Source organism: Benincasa hispida, chromosome 12 (genome assembly GCF_027475165.1).
Source record: "Benincasa hispida cultivar pf3 chromosome 12, pf3_genome.v1.1, whole genome shotgun sequence".
Lineage (NCBI taxonomy): Eukaryota > Viridiplantae > Streptophyta > Magnoliopsida > Cucurbitales > Cucurbitaceae > Benincasa > Benincasa hispida.
The window spans coordinates 79575831-79598175 of record NC_143489.1 but is presented as its reverse complement, the minus strand read 5'-3'; the positions used below and the strand labels follow the sequence as shown (position 1 = coordinate 79598175).

Below are 22345 nucleotides of genomic sequence, written 5' to 3'. Positions count from 1 at the left end.
ACGAAAAAAAATACATATACCTCAGTTCAGAGATCTTAAAGGTTGATGAAACTATGTAGAGTTATGACAATTTCGAAATAAAGGTATGTATATGTTTAAGCCAAAGAATAAAATTGTCGAGACAAGAATTGATCAAGGACTAGTGTTATGTTTTGTGTTGGATAGTGCAATCGGTGGTAGTATAAATTTCTTCACAGGCCACATACTCAAGTATAAGGTTAAAAGTTGTTTTATGGATAAGAAGGAGAAAAAGAAGAGACTATGGATTTATTAAAGGTTCTGAGATATTAAAACCAAACATTTTGAGAGGAATTTTGGAAAGGATTAATAAGATAATCACTTTGGTAATACTACGACTTGATGGATTAGGTAAAGTATGTGTAGTGATATGAAGGATTCTTTTGGAATATCTAGCTAAGTTGATGTCATTAAAGGAAGCCAAAATAGTTGGACATGAGTTTAGACTTAAAGGGGATAAAGCAAAGTGTTATTTGTTTGGGTTGAAGGATTATTTTAGAGTACCTAGATTAATTCAAACCATAGCCTTATTGTAATGAAGAGATCCAAGTTACGCAAATTTGAAGAAACAAAAGTCTTTTGGAGTTTAAAAGTTTGCAAATTGGCAAAGAAGAATTCTACGAGAAGGAAATTCTTAGTGAGAAAGATAAGACTTATAAAGGAGTTAGGTAAAATATAACTTAGTAAAGAGATTATATTCCAATTGGACAGTAAAAAAAAAAGGGTGTCTTGAATTTAGTGGTTTTATCAAAGATAAGTGTAAAGAAGAGAGAAGTATCCAAGGAAGTTTACTTTTTGGAAAGAAACAGGAATTTAATGTATTCAATACTCCTAGTTAAGTATAGTTTGGAGGCAGGATATGAGGGGTTACAAGGCATTTGTTTTGGTGTAAAAGAAAAATATCTAATGATCATGTGGGACTTTGGGACAATATGTATTAGATGGAAAGATAGCTTACATAGATGATTGGTATGGAACTTTGTTTTACACAAGAATATGTTATCGAAATAGAAGGTTGAGAAGGGATAAGATGGAGTTACTAGTAACAGTAGATGTTCGAGAACTATTGATATGGTATGTTGAGGCTTCATCAATTAAAACGTAAAACATTGATGGCATTAGTAAGATTTAAGGGATTTTGACTTTGTGTGCAAGTGTTGGAAATATGAACTAGCAAGATCATCAATTTGATTGAGAAAAGAAAATAATCCAACTCGAGTTAGACAATAATGGTATATGCATAAAAGTAAGTAAGTTGGATCTTCCAATATAACCATTGGTATAAGGGATGTACTTGGCAATAAAGTTGAGTTGATAGTAAGAAGTTACTAAAAGTGGGTTTTGAGCATTACAAGATAGTATGTATTCTCTTGCATGGGCAATGAGTTAACTAGCGTTAGGGAGTACGAGTAATCCAAGCTAGGACTTATGAATCAAGAAGGTTTTATCATTAAAAAAAATGACTTCAAGGATCAATTACGGTTATTACGAGGTTATGAAAATGTGTTATCAATTGACTTATGCTTGAGCATTTAGGGACTTCAAAACTTCATTTTCGGGGGAAATTCTGGACTTGTTCACAGCGGGGTCTAAGTAATGATATGTGATTGTTTCAAGCCTAAAGAATAATATGAGGAAGGCTCAAGCAAGTTTTATAGCTCATGACAACATAGAGCCTCATGATGAGTTTCTCATGAATGTGAGACTTAATTAGACAGAGTTATTCTCAGACATGTAGACCCTAGAAAAGGTATCACAGTTGGCGCTTCTAGAGTAGAAGCAGTTTTCAGTTGACTAGATTTGTTCTGGTACGTATCTTCAGATGACGCATTATATAGTATGACCAGTTTCTTCATTGCACATATGAAGTTTTCCCTGTGACATGGTAGGCTCAGATATATGTTTTTAGTATATAAGGCTTTCTTAACTTCATGACCGTTTTCACAGTTCTCAGCTCGGACGTGTAGAAGTGTTGCTGATTTTCAACATCTTAAGTTTCATAGTTATTTATGGAAGGGGTTGTTACACCTCTTTTGGTACTAGTTTCAGCTATGTCAAACGATGACCCTCGTTTTACATCTATTTTGTTTTTTAAAAGTCTCCAGTTAGCATTGGGTACTCGATTGAATTTTGGTAAAATTTTTACCCATAGACTGATGGTTAAATAGAACGTCTGAACCAGATATTGGAAGATATGTTGTGTGCTTGTGCACTAGAGTTTTCAGGGAGTTGAGACTCTCACTTGCATTTAATGGAATTCGCATATAATAATAGCTATCAGACTGCCACTGGCACTTGCCATTTGAGGCTCTATATGGGAAGAGTTGCAGGTCCCTTGTGTGTTGGGATGAGGTAGGAGAGAGGAAATTGTTAGGACCTGAATTGGTGTAGACCACGAATGAGGTAATACAGAAAATCAAGGCTTGTACGCAAACAACTCAGAGCAGACAGAAGAGCTATGCCAATGTAAGACGTAAGAAACTGGAATTTGAGACTGGTGTGAAAGTGTTCTTAAAAGTGGCATCCATGAAAGGTATTCTGAGGTTTGGCAAGAAGGGGAAGTTTAGTCCGAGATTCATTGGACCTTTCGAGGTCTTGGAGCGAGTTGGCCCCGTAGCTTACCATTTGGCATTACCCCCAGCACTGTCTTTAGTTCATAATGTCTTCCATGTTTTGATGCTAAGAAAGTATGTGACAGACCCGTCCCATGTAGTTGACTACGAGCCCTTACAGTGGAATGACAACTTGAGCTACGAGGAGAAGCCTATAGAGATCCTCATCAGAGAGATAAAAATATTGCGCCGCCGGGAGATTGTGCTTGTGAAAGTCCTGTGGAAGAATCATCAGTTCAAGGAGGCCACTTAGGAGTGAGAAAATGAGATGAGGGCCCAGTACCCGGATTTTTTTTTTCAAGAATGAACTTTTGAGGACGAAAGTTTTTTGAGGAGGGAAGAATGTGACACCTTGCACATTTTTTAGTAATAATGTAATTTCAGTAACTTTATTATTTGGAGTTTCAGTAATTGTTATTAGTTGGAGGGCATTTTTGGAATTCAAGTATAAGTGCGGGAATTTAATTGTTGGTGTGAAATTATCCAATTTGAAATTCAAATGGAAAATTAATGGCAATAATTAATTTTCTTTTGAAACAGAAAGAAATTTAATAGTATAAAACGAAAAGAAATTAAATGTAATTATATTTACTTCCTTTTTTGTTTTATTATTATTATTATTATTGTTATTGTTTTTTTGTTTTTTTTTTTAAAAAAAGTCAAACCCCACCCCCATTTTCTTCCTCACATTTGTGAGCCCGTCCAACGCTGCCCAAAGCTGCCGCGTCAGTTTCTTCTTCATGACCTTCGTCCACCACTGCTCAAGCGTCATTCGCTTTTACCGTCACTGGATCTATCGATTTGAGTAAGATTTTTTCCATTTGGGTTTGTTTTCGGTTGATTCTTGAATACTCATTTACTTTTGATATCAATTGGTTGATACCCATTGTGTTTCAACTTTGGATTCAAGTTTGTGAAAGTATTGAGGTGTTGTTTAGTGAAGTTGGAGTTTGTTTTAGCGAGTTTTGGTAAGTTTTATGCTTTGATTACCCTCTTGTGAATTAATTTTGGTTGTTGAGAAATTTTGGTAAAGTCATTTGGAAGTGATTTTTGACGAAGCTACATATGGATAATTTATTTGAGACATTGGTAGTGAAGTATATATTTGATTCAAGCTTTATTCATGTAAGCCTAATTTCAAATTATAATTAGGGGGTTGATTCAAGAATTTCATTCAAGATGAAGAAGAGTTTGGTTTGCTAATTATTTGGACTTAAAATTGGAGGTTTGGAAGGTGAATTCGAATTAGACCACACCTTAGGTAAAGTTATCTGAAAATATTTTGTAATATTTGGGTGTTTGGAATTTGACCTTAACTATTAATTTTAAAGCTTGGTTTATGTTTAGGCTTGATTAAGGATTCAAGAATTTCACAAAGATTCAATTGCTTTTTGGTTCGACCTAATATCATGGTAAGTAATCTTACTACTGGAACTGCTCACGGACCAGACATTAGATGTATGTTAGCATGTTAAATGAAGGTTATGGCAGAATGACAACATCAAAGATTGATAATATAACATGATTAAAGTATGTTCTGTTACGAGATCCGAATTATTTATTTATGCACATAGAAACTTGAATGCTAGTATGAAATGGTATGTGCATCCATGGTTGTATTAGATCTGATGATGTTGAGTTATACATATATGTTGTAGAACCATAATGTTGAGGTATATGTGTTTGTTGTAGAGCCATGATGTTGAGGTTTATATGTATGTCATAGATTCATAAAGTGATGATTATAATGTTGAGACTGTGCAAATGTCCTTACTGATTAGTTAGATGCCCATTAGATTTTATGTTTCCTTCGGGGATCACTAGTTTGTGTTTCCTTCGGGATTCACCAGTTTGTGTCTCCTTTGGGATTCACCAGTTTGTGTCTCCTTCGGGATTCACCAGAGGTAGTGGGCATATTTAACTATAGTAGGATAGGACTTAGTCTCCTTCTTGTTCCAACACACCAATAACAAAACTAATGTCTAGTCTGGTACAAGTTTGTGCATACATTAAGCTTCCAATAATAAAAGCATAAGGAATAGTTTCCACTTGAATTCGTTCAAATTCATTCTTTGAACATTGTATGAGAGTAAATTTATCTTCCTTCTAAATTGGAGCTATTCTTGAAGAGCATTTATCCATCTTAAATATCTCTACAACTTTATCAATGTATGCCTTTTGAGACAATCCTAATAATCCATGTGCTCGATCATAAAATATTTTAATTCTAATCACTTAGGATGCCTCATGCTATATGTTTCATTTCAAAGTTTTTTAGAGAGAAATTCTTTAGTCTGACATATCTTTCGTTTAAAAGTTTTTTTAGAGAGAAATTCTTTCGTTTGACGTTATAAACCAAAGTCATTAGTGACCAGCAATATGTCATCAACATCTAGAACAAGAATTATAAACTCTCCGACTGATCTTTAGATACATACATCAATTGATGATTTCTTCTTTAAATCCATAAGATGTGATAGTATGATTAAACCTAAGATACCGTTATTGGAAAGTTTGTTCAAGTTTGTATATAACCTCTTTAGCTTACACACTATATGTGTATTTCTTTTAATCACAAAACCTTTTGGTTGATTTATGAACACTTCTTCATCTAAATTTCCATTTAGAAAAGTAGTTTTTACATCCATTTGATGATGCTCTACTTCATAATGAGCAATTAAAGTCATAATAATTCTTATTGAATTTTTTGGAGAACAGTAGAAAAAGTATCCTTATAGTCAATACCATCTTTATGAGTATAACCATTAACAATGAGTATAGCCTTGTATCGTTTCAATATTGCCTTTTGAGTCACTTTTAGTCTAAAAGATCCATTTGCACCTATCTCTTTTACTTTCTTTAGGCAATTCCACAAGGTCCTAAAAAAACCTGATTGTAATCCATAGATTTCAACTTCTTTCGTGACATATAAAACCATTTGGCATAATTATCATTTTTAATGACTTGTGAAAATGAAACTGGATCATTATCAATACCTAAGTCAAATTCTGATTCATGCAAATAAACCACATAATCATAAAAAATAGTTGATCTTTTTTATCATATAGATCTTAATTTTATTCCTCGTGGTTCTTCTGTTATAGGTTCATTCATCATAATATCATTATGTAGTGTTTGACCATTAATTTTCTGGATTGTTAATAGAGTTAAAAGCTACAAGAACAACAACTTGAGAAGAAGTTATAGATAAAGGAATTTTCACCCTAACGTGATTCTTGAATTTTCACTTTAGGTGGTTCCAAACCCCCATTAATTTTGTCATCTTTAATGAACCTTGCATTTCTAGTTTCAACTATTCCGTGGCTAAGATAATAAAATCGTATACCCTTTTGATTTTTCTGGATAACCAAAGAAGAAATGATTGATTGTTCTTGAATCCAGTTACTTTTTATGTAGATTAAAATTCTTACTTCTGTTTGGCAACTCCAAATGCCTTAAACTGGGTTTCCTTCCAATCCATAGTTCAAAGGGGTCTTTGGAAATTGGCTTATTATTAGAAACTTTGTTTAATAAGTATTGACCGAATCTTAATGTATTCATCCACAAAGATATGTGTGGGCTAGAAGAGGGATCTTAATGTATTCATCCACAAAGATATGTGTGGGCTAGAAGAGGGTAGAAGAAGATCGTGGAATGGGATGTCTGGGCCGTGGATGAGATGGGCTGGAAGGATATTAGGTCGTGTGTTTATTACATTTCCATGGGCTTTTTAGTCTTTTTGTACGGGTTGTGCTCAAATTTGGTCATATTTGTAATTTGTTTTGGTTAATGCTATATTTACAATTAGTTTGGCCCAAAAGTTTATGTTTGTAAGCAACCCTTAAAAATAAAAGCATGAATCTACCGGAATAACCAACAAGTTGTCGTGAAACCTTACCAGTTTATTTCATATATTAGTTAGAACATTTGCCAATGTGTTCAAAGATATATTTAAAAGTAATATGAGTCAACCAGAGAAACAAGTTGTTTAATGAAAAATAAAACCATATTTAAATGCATGTTCTCTATTTAATTTAAATTTGAAAAAAAATATTAGTTGAATCTTCTCTCTCCAATTGAAAATGGAAAAAAAATCATATTAAACCCAATTTGCTCTCTCCAACATTAAGAGAGCTTCATAAATTAGAAAATATATATAACAAATGGGTATATAAATAAATAAAAAAAAATGGTAAAATTGTCCAAAATTAACACTAAAAGCTCTTTGAAAAAAAATCAAATTTAAAGATATTTATAAAATATATAGCCAAAAATGGTTTGTTATGTAAAAATCTCTATAATATATCTTAAATCCGTGTCCAGCTATGCCGTCGACTTACTAGAACGACATGTGTTGCTGTCCAGATTCGCCCACCTACTAGAACGACATGTGTTGCTGTCCAGATTCGCCCACCGTAGCACCGCATGCCGCCGAAAGAAGAGAGAGATAGAGGAGAAAGGAGAAAGAAATGGGGGTCCAACAAAATTTCCTTTCATTTTTTATAAAAAGTAATATCAATGGGCACATACAAAATCCTAGGTTATGCATGTGGAGAGATTCACCACCTTATTCGAGATAGGTTTTTGCGGGACTTGACCCACGAATAAATAGACATCTCTAGTTAGAATAAAAAGAGCCCTTGTTAATGACGAATTCCAAAGCCTCTCGATTTGGTCTATCCAATCAAATTGCCTTTATTATACGAAAAAGAAAATTAATTAAACAAATCAAGGCCACATTCCCTAGTACTTTAAGTCTGAAAAGCAAAAGCAGAAGGGCCCATTATACATAATATTATATATACACATCACGAAGAAAAAAAAAAAAAACTTGGGACGATAATGTTTATAATACTTGTGAGTGTGACACACAAAGTTGTTCAACGTCGGGTAGGATCCACTCCAGCCGTCTTCAGAGTTTCCGCATTGCGCGGCCTGCAAGTCCAATCCATGCATGCATTAACATTCATAAGTATTTGGGTCTACTATTAAATCATTTGGTAACTATTACTTATGCATATTATACTATTTTTATGTATTTCTCTTCTTACAAAATACGATGAAGTTTTTGAGTTAATTATTATTAAATTTAATATTATATCAACCTCAAAAACATATATGCTTCAAAAGTTATTAATCCAAGTAATTAACTCATCAAAACACTTAATAAATTACGATAAATTTAATATTATATCAACACCGTAAACAAATTGACTAAAAAATAAAAGAAGGTAAAGATTTTTCACCGGGTAAATGGGTTGGGGTGAACGGGATCGGGTAGGGTCTTGGTGTCTTCCTGAATGTGAGCAACTTTCCTAAGAAAGGATTTGTTGATAAATTTGTTGGCGGAATTAATAATGGTGTCGGGGTCGTCGACCTCCGGAATGCTTTCCCTCTTCTTCTTGCTAAAGTTAACCACCGGCGAATGTAGCAGCTGCTGCTTCGCAGTGTGGGTTCCAATGGATACAGCCACCGCCACCATCCCCACCACAATGTAGATTGGGGCATACTCACCTTTCATGTACTCGCTCGAACTAGAACCGCCCCTGTGTGCCGCCATATGAATTACATTAATTATATTCATCAACACACGCCAACACAGTATAGTTAATTACATATAATGAGATGATTTTTATTTATTTACTTAGAAGAAGAGGAAGAAGAAGAAGAAGAAGAAGCCTTTTGAATATTATTGGCCGCTGGGGCTGTAGTGGACGACGCCAAACGACGCTTCCCTTGGATCCTACTTCCAACAAGCATTGCTTTCCACACCTTGTTCTGCATATATAAATATTACACCCATTAATAATTAAATAATGAGTAATATTTGATGTACCTTCAACCAATAAAAAATAATCAGGTAATATCTAGGTGCATTTAAAGATACGTCCTTTACCTCACTCCCACAAAAAAAAAAAAAAAAAAAAATAAAAATAAAAATAAAAAAAAAAAAATAAAATAAAATATTTCAAAAAAGAAATAACAAAATTATGATTAAACAACATGGTGGAATGCACGAACATGGTTGCTAAACTAACAAAAATAAATGGGACTCACCGTTAGAGAGGTTGTGAATAAAGCCATTTATTGTGGGATTGGGATTTCACAATTTTACCAAATGAGGAGGTTTGAATGTTTGAGATATAAAAGGTTTGGTTATTGAATTTTTGGAAGGGCACGTGGAGGAGTAAGAGTAAGAAAAGGGAATTCTAAACTAACTCCACACATTTTTTAGGAGTTTAATAAGTCTAATGCCTCACGTTGCCCCTTCATTCTAATTTCTAGTTATATCCAATTTTTTCGGGAATTTTTCTCTTCTCACTTTCTCTGCTTAAATTATTATTTTAAATCCCAAAACTCTTCCAGACTTTTCTCTTAATATGGGACTTCACATATTTTAATATTACTTTGTTAAAACAAAATATGTTGGGCTTTAATAGGATTGATTCATGAAAAAGTTAACAATTTAGTCCTCCGACTAAACTCACTCTTATATTGTGAAAACGTAATAAATCAATAGTAATGTGAAAAGTGGGCTTCATGTATCTTACCTCTAAATCTATAATAAAAAACGCAAATTGATTGACGACTAGAGTGTGCTCAATCTAATTACGTCTGAAAATTACGTCATTCGTTACCGTTATAGAGTAAAAATTATGAATTTTGACACTTTTACTATTATCGTTACCATTAATTTTATCGATTGACCCTCAAAGTAAAGGTAATAGTAACGGTAACAGTAAAAGTGACAAAACTCATAATTTTAAGTAAGAATAATCAAAATCAATCTAATTATATTTACGATCCAAGCTTCTTACAATTGATCCATCAATGAAATTCCTTTATGATTATAACAATTTTTATTGCAATTTGATAAACATGACATAATTTCAATTCATATACTTTAAAATGTTGTAGGGCAATTTAAGTTTACTATGGAAAAATTCATTAAAACTAAAATTAAGGGTTGATGTCTATTATGTAGACTTTATTTGGTCCTTAATCAAGTCGTTTTGTACGAGTAAAAGAAAATCATTAAATATAATCTTAATAAGACTTTTCACAAAATGCAAAGATTAAAGTTGGAAACTAAGTTCTATTATCAAACTAAAAGTATACTAAATCAACATATAAACTAAAATTCGAAAACTAAATTATTATTATTGTTATTATTATTATAGGAGAAACAATATATAAAAATTGAATAACACTAGCAAATTTCTTATAACTTAATTGGATATAAACAAGTATAGAACAAACATTATATACATAATAATGTTCAAAAGTAACTAAAATAATGACAGTAAAGAGAGAATTTGCCATGGATGACAATTTTAAAATAATATTTTGTATATGTGTCACCTATATTTGTGATTTTGCAAATATGGCAAAATTTTCATATATAAAATTACATTGCCTTGTATCAATTTCAACTTTTTTTTGTTAGGAATGCAACCAAAGTCTCACATTGGTTAGATAAGAGAAGGATCATGGGTATATAAGTGAGAGTGACTATTTCCATTGGTATGAGACCTTTTGAGGTGAAACCAAAAACAAAACCATGAGGGTTTATGTCCAAAGTGGACAATATCATATCATTGTGAAGATAGTTTGAGGGTTGTCATGGGTATATAAGTGAGGGTGACTATCTCCATTGGTATGAGACATTTTGGTTTGAAACAAAAAAACAAAGTTATGAGGATTTATGTTCAAAGTGGACAATATCATATCATTATGGAGATAGTTTGAGGGTCGGTCTTTTAGAAGATTATTCCCTTTTTTTCCCTATTTCTTCATCCCTTCATACGGTTCTCTAGCATCCATCGATCCATTGCAGGTATCATCGCTTTCATCCCCTCACACGATCTTTCTTCATTGATTGATTGCATTTAGAATGTTCATCTTTTCGATTTCATCTTCTCTTTGATGTATTAAAGTTTGGTGGTTCAAATTTAATTTCATTCCATGATTTTGTTGCATCAATTTTAATTTACATTCTCTCCCTCTGTGATTCTTGTGACACTTTTCTTTCTTTGAAACAAAAGTTTATTGCATTTTCTCCGTGGATTGATAATTTAGTTTGCTTGTAACTAAACTAGGTTTTAGAACTTTATACTTGATTTAGCTTTTCTAATTTAGTTTCCATGGATTGTGAATGCTCCCAACCTTCTCATGGCTTTTCTATCTTTTTGCTTCCATTGATTGTGACACTTTTCTGCACTTTTTTTTTTTTAAAAAAAATGTTTTTAGGTTATCTCGTTATGGTTATTGGCCTTTGATTGTTCATCTTTTTAGTTCTTTGTAAATGATAATATCTGCTCTTTTTCTATCTTTTTGTTATATGTTGTGTCGTTATTCGTTCTTATAAGTTTGTTTCTATTCTTTTTGTGTTGGTTGGGTTTGTTATATGTTGTGGTTATTCGTTCTTATACGTTTGTTTCTATTCTTTTGTGTTTATTCCATTCTATTTTCCAGAATTGATAATATACTGTATATTTAGTATATCAATCATCTAATACATTCATATACCAAGTTTTTCATGTCGAATTTACTTACAAATAATATAATTCAATTAAAACATATCATTGAAAGTATCTCTATTTGTTACTTATTTATTTCTTTCATTTCATATTTATTAATAATTCACATTTCAAAAATAATTTAATGAAAATTCATTCAACAAATCAAGTATAAGATAAGAGTGTATCAGATATACTTGAAGTAATACATAGAGTGTATAAATGGTATATCTAACATCAATAAATATTCCAAATATATGAGCAATATATTTGACAACAGTCAACATTCAATCAATAACTTATTTTGAATTTAAGTATGCATGCTTCATTTTATAAGGAAAATATTCCAAGTGCATTAGTAGTATATCAGATGATACATTATATATCAAACAACTTTCAAGTTTATCAAAAATATATCAATAATAGACATCAAATAACTTTTTTAAGAATATCTATAATGTAACAAAAATATTTCACTATCCATCAACTTTTAAGTGTATAAATAGTATATCAACAATACATCAATAGATATCAAACAACTTTAAAGAATGTCATTAGTATACTTTATATTTTTCTAGTTGATATACTTTAAAAGCTCAACTAAGGGTGTACATGGATTGGGTTGGGTTGAGTTGAGGATATATTTTAGACCAACCAAAAAATTCGAGTGGGTTTGATTGACAACCAAAATGATCCAAATAAAGTTTCAAACCCAATTCAACCCTTAAAATTGGGTTGGATTGCATTGTTAGGTTATAACTTATTTTTTATTTTTAATGAAAAATATGTAAATTTATATACAACATATGACTAATAACAAAAATCTCATAAAATTAAAATACTAATACAAAATATTTGTGATATTTATTGTAAACTTTAAACAAAGACAAATTTCATAACAATTTTAAAAGAAAGATATTAAATTCACAAATTAATGAATACAAAGTAATCAAACTTTAAATAGAGAGGAGTATATATATATATATATATATATAAAATTCGGGTTGGGTTGGGGTTAACCCAATTTTTTTTTAGCCAATCCACAACCATAATAGAAAATTTCAATCAAACCCAAACCAAGAACAAAACTAACCCAACCCAACCCTTACATTTTAGGTTGGATAGTCGAGTTGTTCGGGTTGTCGAATTATTTGAACACCTCTAACTAATATACTTTAAATTTGTTACATTCCTAGTATATCTACTAATAATCAACATTTAAAGTGTATCAAAATTATATTTAACATTAATCAACATTCAATTAGTAACTTATTTTAAAATAAAGCATGTGTGTTTCATCTTATAATGTTTCATTTTATAAGCATGACATTTTGTATCTGCAGTATAGCAAATATAAGGCACGAGTGTATTAGACATCAATCAATATATACTTGAGGTAAGACATAAGTGTATCGACAATATATCTAACATTATTTGACATTCCAAGTGTATAAGCAGTATATCTAACGACAATCAACATTAAATCAGTAACTTAATATAAAATAAAACTTGTGTGTTACATTTTATAAGCATGATATTCCAAGTGTATCAACATTTTACCAAATGTAAGACACATGAGTGTATATATCATATATAAGACATGAGTGTATCAGTCACCAATCAGTAAAATTTGAAGTAAGACATTAGTGTGTCAACATATATTATATTCGACAACAATCAATAACTTATTTTGAAGTAAAGCACGCATGTTACAATTTATATGCACGGTACTTCAAGTATATCAGTAATATATCAGATATAAGACACAAGTATATTAGATATCAATGAGCTAATACTTAAATAAAACATGAGTATATCAACAATATAATCTAACATCAATCAACATTCCAAGTGTATTAGCAATATAGCTAGTAACAATCACACATTTTAACTGTGTGGGACGTTCTTTTGGACCTTTGATTTTTTCAATTCGGTCGGGTTTATTAATTTTGCCATTTCTACAAGAATTGTCATCTTAATTTTTATATTATGTTTTGCCATTACGGGCGTGATTCTCCAAGCATCGCATTGGTATATCAACAACTCATTAAAATAAGTTTTCAAATATATTATTAGTGTATTGGTAATATATCATTAAGATTACCTAATTAGCTAGTATTCTAGGTATGAGTACATCAACTATCAACATATAAAAATTCCAAATACATCGATATATTATCAAGCATCATTCAACAAACATATTAAAATTAATTTCAAGTGGGTCATCATGCCATCGGGCAACAAGGATATTAAAATTCTTAGTACACCATCGGACTATCAAACATCAATCCACAAGTATGCATATATTATTATTATTATTATTTTTTGAATAGAATGCCCACATGTTTTTATGGCTTAAGGATAGTTTGGATATTTTTAAGTTTTGTTGGGGCTTGGGAGTTCATCCGAGCATTCGGTACCTTCAAAACAGGGGAAATTCAAATTACCAAATCCTCAATCAACGTTGAAACAATAGTAGAGCAGTGGGAGGCATACCTCAAAAAGCTGGAGCAATAACTTCCAACCCAGAATCTTCACCCATAATCTCAAATGAAGAAAACAATCATGACACTATGCCCATAGAATCATCGGAGGAAATAAGATATCTACGATGAAGATGAAACCTTTGAGACAAATAATATACATTATTCAAGTGGGATTTTCACTTGGTCTAACCTCCGTTGCAATCTTGTCATGTCGAAACTTGATCAATTCCTTTACTCCAGATCATGGGAAACCAAGTTTCACTTGCATCAATCCCAGAAACTCAACAGAAACACCTCAGATCATTATCATTTATTACTTGAATAAGAATCTCTTCGTTGGGGCCCATGCCCCTTTAAATTTGACAACAGATGGTAAGCGCACAAACTTTTTCTTCAGGTCATTGAATCAAATTGGAGTGGTATTTTCCATAATGGCCATCCTGGGTTTGCATTGATGAGGAGACTAAAAAAACTCTCTAATTATATTAAAGCCTAGAACCGTGATGTTTACAAAAAGAGAAAAAAACATTGAACAAGAATTAACCAAGGCCATTGCTGAGATTGATGCTAAAGAGGAACAAAATCAGATTACTGACCTTCATTTGTCTCGTCGCCTTGTACTCAAAAATGACCTCCTCAACCTGAATCTCAATGAAGCTAGGAAATGGAGTCAGCTCTGTAAACTTAAATAACTTCACGAAGGAGATGAAAATTCTGCCTATTTTCACAAGGTTTCTATGGCTCGACGGAGGTTCAACTACATATCTGACATCCAGAATACTCCAGGGATCAGTCTTTTCTCGGATGGAGACATCGAAAAAGCTTTTCTTGACTTCTTTACTGATGTTTATAGGGGCTCATCAGAATGTGATTGGATGGTGGATAATCTTGATTGGCGGCCCATTGATTTTGCACAAGCCTGAAACCTTACTCTCCCATTCACTGAAACAGAAGTGTATAATAGTTTAAAGCTTCTTGGATGCAACAAAACACCTGGACCAGACGGTTACACAATCAAATTCTTCAAAAAGTATGGAACATCTTCAAAGACGATATTATGAAAGTGTTCCATGACTTTTTCTTGAACAAAATTGTTAACAAATCTGTGAATGCCGCTTATATTCAATTGATTCCCAAGAAGACTCACTGCCAAAAAGTCTAGGACTATAGACCTATTAGTCTGACTACAAGCATTTATAAAATTTTGGCAAAAGTGCTTGCTTATTGCTTGTCAACAATCTGCCTTTGTCCAGGGTAGACAAATTATAGATCTTATTCTTGTTGCAAATGAAATCATTGAGTATTGAGATGCAGTAAATAGAAATGAATCGTTATCAAATTAGACATTGAAAAAGCTTTTGACAAGGTAAACTAGTCTTTTCTCTTATCCATGATGAAATGCAAAGGATTTAACAATCATTGAATTGGATTTATGCATATATCTCATTGGTAAATTATTCTATTTTACTTAATGGCAAACCCAGAGGCTATATAGAAGCTAAAAGAGGTATTCGTCAAGGAGATCCTCCGTCTCCCTTCCTATTCATCATTGCCATGAACTACCTCAGTATTAATCAGGAAGAGTTTCATATAACACAGTTATTATTTGCTGATGATGTTCTTCTTTTCTCTTGAGCGGACATCTCCAAGTTAAAGAATCTCAAATTTATTACAAGTACTTTTGAGAAAGCATCTGGTTTGAAAGTTAATCTCTCGAAGTCCACCATCTCAGGGGTCAATGTTGAAGCATCCTTTGTTGAATCTGTGTGGGGTTGTACATCGACTCCTTTACCAATCACTTATCTCGGTATGCCATTGGGAAGTAATCCTAGAAGCTTTCCTCTAATGGTATCTTCAGTGTTAAATCCTTAAAAGAACTCCTTATCAGGAATCATCCTTCAACCATTCGGGAGGTGTGTACTCTATGGTCGAATATCATGCCGAAAAAATGCAAATTCTTAATATGGACCCTGATACACGGTGGCCTCGACAAAATGGACAAACGGCAAGCTAGACAATAGAAGTTACATCTCAATCCAAATTGGTGTGTATTGTGCAAATGAAACTTGGAGACCATGGATCCTTTATTCATTAATTGCAGCTTTTCATCTTCCTTATGGAACCTGATAAACGGTGTGGCTGCTGACATTCTACCATTATCTTTGTCTAATATTATAGATCAGTTGATACATATTAAAATGTATAGCAATGCTAACTAGTCTAGAATGTTCATGGAGTATCTACCATATGCACAAATATATAAATGAATTTTTTCTAGAACTATGTTATAGTATGAATAAATATCTCAAAGGAAAAATTCTAGAAAAATTCTAGAACAGCCTTAGGTTTAAGGAATTAGAATTCCTTCAGATTAGAATAAACCAAGAAATATCTAGATATTAAGAATCCAAGAATAATTTAGAGAGATCTTTTTCCTTGGGCTCCAAGGATCTTATGCCCATAAATAGAAGATGTAGTTGCATTCGTAAGCCAAACAAGCAAAGAGAGGACGAAATAAAAGAAAGAAAGTTAGAGAGAAACTTTGAGTAAAAAGTGAGTTATTGTGTCTTAAGAGAGTGAAAGAGTATTCTATCCAAAAGTGTCCATCTTTGTAAGTTCTTAATAAAAGCTTATTTCTTCAAAAGAGATTGTCTCTCTTCCTTTTCTCTCAATTTCTTCAACAAGTGGTATCAGAGCCATGGAGCTACTGAAGATTGAGTACAGTCTGGACTATGAAGCTTGTTGTGTGAGACACAGCTACTTGTGGAGTGCATTCATCGCTACAAGATGATGGAAGACCTTCAAATTGTTGAAGGGAATTAAAAAGCTCAACACTTAGAAGTACAAAACATGGTCTACATACATGAAGTTGTATCTCTAAGGCCAAGACTTGTGGGATGTTGTGGGAGGCACTGAAGTCAATCCACTCGAGGATGCTGCCGCTTTGAAGAAATGGAATATCAAGACAGGTAAAGCTATGTTTGCAATTAAAACTACAATTGATGAAAAAATGTTGGAGCACATCAATACAGTGGAGACATCTAAGAAAGTATGGGAAACATTCACCTCACTTTTCTAAAAAATGGATTGTAATTTCTAGAAAACGAGCTCCTATCAATTGCTCAAAGGAAGATGACTATCAACCAATACTTCATCAAGGTAAAAACTCTATGTTGTAAAATCTCTTAATTAGATTCTACTTCCACTATTTCATAATCAAGAATGAGGAAAATTATTATTCATGATCTTTAACCTGAATATAGAAGTTTTATTGCTGCTATAAGGTTGGGCATTCCAATCTCCTTTGATTGACCTAAAAAATATGCTTGTAAGTCTAAGCATTGGTTAAACAAATGTCAGATGTCACATTAAAAAGCAATAAGGAAGAAGTACTCTTTAGTGACCAAAGAAAAGGTCATTCAAAATATCAAAAGAAAGTAAGATAAAAAAGAGATGAAGAAACTCCAAAACACTATCAAGTAGGGGGAGCTAGTAAAGCTAATCAAAATCACAAGCATAGAAAAATGGTGAATGTTATAACTGTGGAAAGATAGGCCATATGCTAGAGATTTTCGTCGAAAAAAAGGCAACAAAAAGTAACGCAATCGCAGTTCAGGCTAAGAGTATTAATGAAGAAGAGTGGGATGCAGAGGCATGCTTTGCAATAACAAATCCCAACCCCTAGTCCACATCCAATGTGGTGGAGAACAAGGTGTTGGCTCTCCATGCAGACGAGGTAAATTACGAAAATGCTTGGATTTTCAATTCAAGTTGCTCTAACCATATGACAAGAGATAAGAAAAAGCTGTAAAACACATATGAGTACAAAGGAAGCCTAGTTGTTGTAACTGCAAATAACTCAAAGTTGCCAATAGCCCACATTGGGAAAAGTATGATAATGCCTTTTTCCAATTCCAATCAAGTGGAACTGGAGAACATATTTTATATGCATGAAATGAAGAAAATTTTGGTGTCAGTATCTCAATTGACATCAGCAGGCAACTTCATCGTGTTTGGACCTAACGATGCCAAGGTGTACCATAATCTCAAAGTCAGTGGTACGCCATTAATGGAAGGGTGAAGAATGAACTCCATCTACGTCATGTCAGCGGATAGTGCCTACGTGAATAAGACATGAAAAAACGAAACAACAAATTTGTGGCATGCAAGACTTGGTTATGTTAGCTACAGCTAATTGAAGACAATAATAAGCAAGTCTATGCTTAAGGGGCTACCTCAACTTGATATAAAAAAAAAATATGGTCCGTGCTGGTTATCAATATGGAAAAGCACATCAACTGTCATTCAAGGAGTCCAAATCCAGAGCAAAGCAACCATTGGAGTTGGTACGTTCTTACATATTTGGTCCTATCAAGCAATCTTCAACCAGCGGTGTACGCTACATGGTGACCTTTATTAATGACTTCTCCATGTATGTTTGGATTTCCTTTATGAAAGAGAAATTTTGAAACAATTATAAAGTTTAAAGAATTCAAAGAACAAGTTGAAAGTGAATTAGGAAAGAAAATTCAATGCCTACGTATAGATAACAGGAGAGAATATACGTCTAATGAATTCTCTTAATACTTGCAAAAGTATAAGATACATCATAAATTGACGTGTCCAAACACTTCACAATAAAATGGAGTGGCATAAAGAAAAAGAGACCGCTTGCAGAAGTATGTTGCAACAAGTTACATGCTAATAAAGTGCTAGGAAGATTTTGGGCTGAATGCATTAGAACAACAGCCCATGTGGTTATCAGACTTCTCCAACAAAGGCTTGGGTTCAAGTCCCTTTATGAAAGGTTGTTGAATATCAAGTCAACAGTTGGATACATTCAAGTCTTTGGTTGTGTGTGTTATATGTTTGTACCAGATCATCTGAGAAAGAATTTTGACAAGAAAGCAATCAGATAAATCTTTGTTGGATAAAATAACCAAAGAAAAGGGTGGAGATGCATTAATCCTATCAGTTGACGATGCTATACATCAAGGAATGTGATATTTTATGAAGCATCATCATGGTGGGCACCTGAATTAGAAAAGGCACTCAAAGATGATAAGTCTTTCAAAGAAGGATCGAAAGAAGAAATAAGTCAAGTTAACGAGATAAGAAGAAAACGACGAAGATGAAGAAGAGCAATTAAAGATACAAAGTCCTTGACAAAGTGGAGTACATAATCAAGAGCCACAATTATGGAGATCAACATGTAAGCCCTAGATCTCGAATGGTCCTAAATGAAATAGTTGGTATAATTGGTATTGTTTGAGGTAAAATAAGTTGAAGAATAATTAAGTTGGGATTAAGTTGGTAGATTAAATAATTTTTTTTTAAAAAAATGAAATTTTGGGATTGAAGATTCTGAGTAGATTAAATAATAAAAATAATAGTAAAATCAATTAAATAATTAATTTTAAGTTTTTATTTCTTAAATATATAAAAAATAAGATAAAAGAAAGAAAAGTAAAGGTCGGCTAAAAGGGGTCTCAAAATAGGGGTGGTTTTGCTAAGTCGGTGTAAGGAACTCTCTCGAGCAAATCCTCAATTTTCTTTGATGAAGTTGCAGAGGGACCAGAGGAAAAGAATTTCGAGGGTTATCGGAGCGTTCGGTGTTGAAGAAGATGGTGAAAACAACGAAAAATTTGAGGTGATTCTGCTGTTCTGACAGATTGAGCAAGCTTCAGTATTTTTAAAGATTTAGAGCTGTAGAAAACGATTTAGGATCTGAACTTTTAAGGTAAGCTCGTCAACACACTGCTTAACAATTCGTATGAAGGATAGTTGAGATAATTCCGATTGGAAATGGCTGGAATGATAGAAAAACAGAAGATGATCAGATTTTCGGGCAAACCTGAGCAAGCTGCGTTTTTTTTGAGAATTCCCGGCCATAGAAAAGGAATCAGAAGCTGAAATTTTTAGGTTAGTAATTTAAGATGTTTTCCAACATTTTTCATGAAGGATGTTTTCGCTAATTTTGGTTGGACGTTGACGAATTCATAGGAAAATTGAAGCTACTCGGAAATTCGGTCAAAACAGAGCAGTGGAGTTTTGGAACTGATTCCGAGTTATTCACGAGTTTTTGAAGCCTCAAACTCTCAGTTTAGCTAATTAAGATGTTGATTAAACGATTTATGCAAGAAATTTGAAGTTATTTGGTTAGAAATTGATGAACTTAAGTCTGAAAGTGCTGCTGGAAAACAGGGCCGAAATTGAGGCTGAAGGTTGAAGATGAAATCTGACCATCATCTACTGCTTGTCATTAAAGGGTAAAATGGTTGCCTTTCAAGCTGACTTTGTAATTCTAGGTTAATTAAGGTGTTTTCAAGCATGATTTAGGGTCCAATTTGAGTAATTTGATTTCTATAACTTGTTTTAGAGATCAAATAAATATATTTGAAAGATATTCTAGCTTTGAAAAGTATGAATTGAGGTCTCGGGATTAGTTTCTGGAGTTTGGAACAATTTAAATGAAAAAGTATAACCTTAAATTTGTATATGAATCTCAGGTCAAATGAAGATAGGTGAGGTGCATCGACCTGAGAGGACAAGCTAGGATCGAGCTATAATTTGTGAGTGACACTTATTTTCAAAAGTTATCAATTTGTAGTTGGATTATTTTATGATTATTTTAAAACGGTTTGCCATGCTTTAATATTGCATGATAGTTGATTTTTCTACATATATATCCAATATTTCTTTTCGCAACCACATGATTATGGATTGGTGTAAAGGTTGAAAATTCTATTGCTATGTTATGATAGAACTGATGTTTAAAAATATGTTTCAACTATCTGAGCCTTATACTTTGGATTACTGAAATGAAAAATAGGGATATCGAAGAACAAAAGGGTGAAGGTATCCGACCAAGTCTTTGGGACCTACTGTAGAACACATCTATAGGCTTTGGGCCATGTGTTGGGGTGAGTAGCCCTTTGGGGACATTGTACGTGCACATATGAGAGATTGTTGAGTTGTATGTACCACAAGAGATATATCTCAGCTAGGTTTTTGACGTTGAGTGTATTGAGCAATGTTCTACCTCAACTAAGGATTATGGGTATAAGAGCTATGGAATGATGTACAAAGATATTCAAATGATTTTTAATCGAGGAGGAATGAGGGGAGAGAAAAATTAGAGAAGAAAAATGATGGGGGAAAGCTGGAAAAGAGAAGAAAAAGAAAAATGAAAAGAGAGGGAGAAAAGTGGGTATCTTTACTAAAAAAATTGAGCGCCAATTTTTTTTTTCCTTTACCGCCTTTTCTTTTGATTTCATTCATAGCATTATGTTAGAAACGTTATCATAAAATGTTATAGAAAGGAAAATTTATTGTAGTGGTGTGTACTGATAACAAAATTAATAATTTATTATTTAATTAATTAATACAACAACTCCCAATGTTTAAAAATATAAATGAATAATTAATTGAGAGAATGTATGCTCTTTAGTGGGTTAGCTGGTGTAATAGATCAAAGCTCTTCTTGGGCTACAGTAGTTCCATGATATAACTTGAGTGCTTTTATGTAAATCTTCTCCCTCCCCTTTGTGGCTTTTCTCTAACCCATCTATCTCTAATATTGTTCTTTTGGATAGCTTCCTCTGTACTTATCTATTACATTTTTATGAATGAAGTTAGTATATATTACGAGGGTGGTAGGAGGATGTCAACTTAATTAGAATTGTCTGGTGCACTTACTGAGCCACCTCGAATCTTTTTCAAAAAAAAAAAAGAGTAAAAATAAGATTTGCATATAAAGTATATATGTATGTATATATATGTGTGTGTGTGTGTGGAGGTGAGGGGTTACAAAATGAAAATGCAAAATTGGGTAAAACATTACTATTTTAGATAAAGCATAATGGAGATGAAGAAGCAGTCACTAGAATGCAGCAAAGTAGTTGGTAAAGATGATGATGATATTGTATTAAAATTGTGGGTTTTGGTTCTTGGTGACTGTAATTAATGGTAATGCTAATAATGCATACAGAAGAATGAATATGGGAGTGATATGAAATTGCTGATTTGTCGATGAATGTTCATCCTGGCGTCGGAAAAGGAAATGGGAAACTACTTGCACATATTGGACATGCACAGGGCTTCGTTGTTGTATCTTGATCAAGTACAAAAAATGCAGGACTCAAATTAGTACACCCTGGACAAACTGGATTGTCGATCGACATCACAACTTCGTAAAACGGGGATAAATTTTGAGAGAAGCAGAACAAGCAGCGTTATGGACGTGTCTTTTGACTTGAGATAGGTGAAAAGCGGAGAACCTGAGTTGTGAGAAGATCTTGAGATAGGTGACATCAAGTTTAAGGGGAGTCTACACAAAATGCCTATCTAAGGTTTACTGTATTACATGATAGTGGTTTTATCAGATAAGTGGTATTCCTTGTAAACCTTTTGAATATTATTATCTTCTTTTCAATTGGATCCTGAGCCCCTCAGATGTAGGTAAAGTTATACCGAACTGGGTTAACATATTGTGTGTTATTTCTCTCTCTGCTTATCTTCGTGTTGGTCAAATTGTTAGCATCATTGTGTCCATCAATACTCCTTTTATTTTGACTTCTTGTACATCTTTTTTCAATTGGTATCAGAGAGGGTTCCACTATTATACTATCGTTGTTTGTTTACAATAGAACCAATAAAAAAGGTGGATCCACTACCAGACTTTCAGTGCTTTACAAGATTAATTACTCAT

The 22345-nt window shown here is 32.9% G+C and overlaps 1 protein-coding gene and 1 long non-coding RNA gene across 3 annotated transcripts; one reads left to right on the top strand and one right to left on the bottom strand.

Moving 5' to 3' along the window:
- Positions 1-7510: 7510 nt before the first annotated feature.
- LOC120092464 (uncharacterized) lies at positions 7511-8714 on the bottom strand. Its single transcript, XM_039050556.2, has 4 exons — positions 8688-8714; positions 8275-8408; positions 7877-8176; positions 7511-7565 (listed from the first exon to the last, which is right to left on the bottom strand). The coding sequence occupies exons 1-4, from the start codon at positions 8712-8714 to the stop codon at positions 7511-7513; spliced, it is 516 nt and encodes a 171-aa protein (XP_038906484.1).
- A 10389-nt stretch (positions 8715-19103) lies between these two features.
- LOC120068175 (uncharacterized) lies at positions 19104-22122 on the top strand. 2 transcript variants are annotated; one of them, XR_005479118.2, is made up of 5 exons: positions 19104-19375; positions 19457-19557; positions 19639-19904; positions 20145-20207; positions 21626-22122. It is a non-coding gene; the product is annotated as an uncharacterized LOC120068175 (long non-coding RNA). The 2 variants fall into 2 exon arrangements; XR_016524993.1 differs by lacking the exon at positions 21626-22122 and adding an exon at positions 20468-20971.
- Positions 22123-22345: the final 223 nt, after the last annotated feature.